Here is a 2288-nt window from a genome sequence, read left to right as displayed (position 1 = left end):
AAAAAAAAAAAAGAAAAAAAAAAAGAAGGGTGTTTGTGTTTCAGCTTTGTTTTTGCTCAGTAATACAGTCAAGCAAGAGTTTGTTTCCAAGTGACCTATTGAGCTGTGTAAGCATATTTGTTTATTTCAAATAAAATATATTTGTATTATTTATCATTCATACTATCCATCCATACCACACTATCCTCTGTATCAGGTAATCCAATAGAAATATACCTGTTTTGTTCTTAAAAAACGAGAGAAAAAAAGACCGTCCTTTGAAAGAGTTTTCCAGAAAGAGGGGATGGCAAGTACGAAGGCCTGGCTGGAGTGAGCAAGGGGGTGACCGGTGAGACAAATGGGTCTAATTGGGTAGAGCCTTGTAGGCCACAGGGACTTTGGTTTTTATTCTCAATGGAATTTAAGCGGAGATTTCAAGGATCAGCATACAGAGGGGCCTGGGGCTGCCAGGCAGACTCTGCTTCTGGGCCGCAGGCTCTGGATTCAATTCATTCATTTATTCAACTGCCAGTGGAATATTTATTTTCAAGCATTTAGGGAGGTCAGGCTTGTCCCTGGGCTTGAGCTGAGCTCTGGCGAGACAGAAAAAAGACTCTTTCCTCAGCCCTGGAGGAAGAAAACCTTCCAGGGTGGGGCGAGGCCCTGTCCTGCATGGGGAGATAATACCGTAGGTGTGAGAGCGAGTCATCAGCTTGGCAAATAGTGAGTGGGTGACAAGCTGGGCAGGGGCCCCCCTTGGGGAGGGGGAAGCTGCAGATTGTGGTGTTGGGATGTCCTATGGAGAGGCCCTGTGTTCTGCTGGCTCTGAGCGCTGGCTTCAGATTGGGCAGCGGAGGGGACAGTGGGATGGGCCAGGACAGGTGGCCTTGACATGTGTTGCTTATTCCCTGACCACTCAGTCTTTACTTTTAGAATGGTTTCCAGAAATGATAGGAGGGAGAGTCAGGGCAGCTAAATATAGTCCTGGGGCCAGGGCTCACGAGGGAGGCTCCCTCTGCCAGTCACTGCTGCCGGTCAGCTGTGGTGTCCACTGCTAGCTGCCCCGTGAGTGCCAGCGCCCGTCCCTGCTCCGAGCTGGTCGCTTGCCTCTCACCTGTCTTCAGACACCACCCTGACCCCCTGCACTTAGTTAGGCCTCACCTGGGAGTTTCTTTTTGCCTGTGATCTCCAACCAGACCTGTGAGTCCATGGATGCTGTGGGCTGGGAGATAATGGGGAGGGGGTGCTGGGGGTCCTGGGGAGGTGAGGGCGGGAGGGTCGGCAGGCCGCTTTGGAGAATCTGGGCCTAAGTCAGGGAAGGACAGTGGGTAAGACCCCAACCCGGGCTTGTGTGTAGGAACTGGGATTGAGACAACGCCCCGATGGGGGATCTTTTTGGGGCTGAGTCTCCCTGACTGACCTCTCCTGTACCCAGGCCGCCATGTCGGCTGCGCCCGGTCTCCTGCGCCAGGAGCTGTCCTGCCCGCTGTGTTTGCAGCTGTTCGATGCGCCGGTGACAGCAGAGTGCGGCCACAGCTTCTGCCGCGCCTGCCTGAGCCGAGTGGCCGGGGAGCCGGGGGCGGACGGCACGGCGCCTTGCCCGTCCTGTCAGGCACCCACGCGGCCGCAGGCGCTCAGCACCAACCTGCAGCTGGCGCGCCTGGTGGAGGGGCTGGCACAGGTGCCGCAGGGCCACTGCGAGGAGCACCTAGACCCGCTCAGCATCTACTGCGAGCAGGACCGCGCGCTCGTGTGCGGCGTGTGCGCCTCGCTGGGTTCCCACCGCGGCCACCGCCTGCTGCCCGCAGCTGAAGCCCACGCGCGCCTCAAGGTGCGGGGCCCGGCGGGTCGGTCGAGGGATGGTGGATGGGGCAGGGCCCATGGGGGGTTGCTCTCTGAGCTTCAGGGCCCCAGGCGCCAGGTGTTGTGGGGGACGCGGGAGGGGAGGCGGCTGAAGGCGGGCGGCGAGAGGGGAGCTTTGAGAGGCGCTCAGGGCGGGCCCCGCGGGGATGGCTCGGCGCAAACCTAGATGTTCCGGCGCCTGGGCGCGCAGCTCGGTGCGCAGGCACAGTGGGCACCGGGATGAAGTCAGGGCTGTTTTACCGGTTGGAGCTGTTAGTCCTGATCGCGTGCAGCGCCCACACACAGTGGTGCGCGCCCGAGGTTTGCGATCCCCTCGGGGCCGGAAAGGGCCGACACATTTCCAAATGGAGACGCAGGCGCACACGGGCGCGCCCATGCCACACGCCAGGCCAGTCACGAGAGGGTAGGTGTCTACACAGGTCAGGAAGGTTTGTCACGAAGGTTTT

The 2288-nt window shown here is 58.7% G+C and overlaps 1 protein-coding gene across 1 annotated transcript in view; it reads left to right on the top strand.

Annotated features, from left to right (window-relative positions):
• Nucleotides 1-933: 933 nt before the first annotated feature.
• The window catches only part of TRIM72 (tripartite motif containing 72, E3 ubiquitin protein ligase), a 4973-nt gene continuing 3618 nt past the window's right edge, over nucleotides 934-2288 (top strand). Inside the window, exons 1-2 of the mRNA XM_015570677.1 lie at nucleotides 934-1179; nucleotides 1415-1810. Coding sequence (XP_015426163.1) covers nucleotides 1421-1810 — 390 coding nt within the window. The 5' untranslated portion in view covers nucleotides 934-1179; nucleotides 1415-1420. The remainder of the gene's footprint in view (nucleotides 1180-1414; nucleotides 1811-2288) is intronic.

This window comes from Myotis davidii, unplaced genomic scaffold, assembly GCF_000327345.1.
Source record: "Myotis davidii unplaced genomic scaffold, ASM32734v1 scaffold1047, whole genome shotgun sequence".
NCBI classification, from domain to species: domain Eukaryota; kingdom Metazoa; phylum Chordata; class Mammalia; order Chiroptera; family Vespertilionidae; genus Myotis; species Myotis davidii.
Note: the sequence above shows the minus strand (reverse complement) of the source record. Positions and strands in the feature narration are given on the sequence as shown.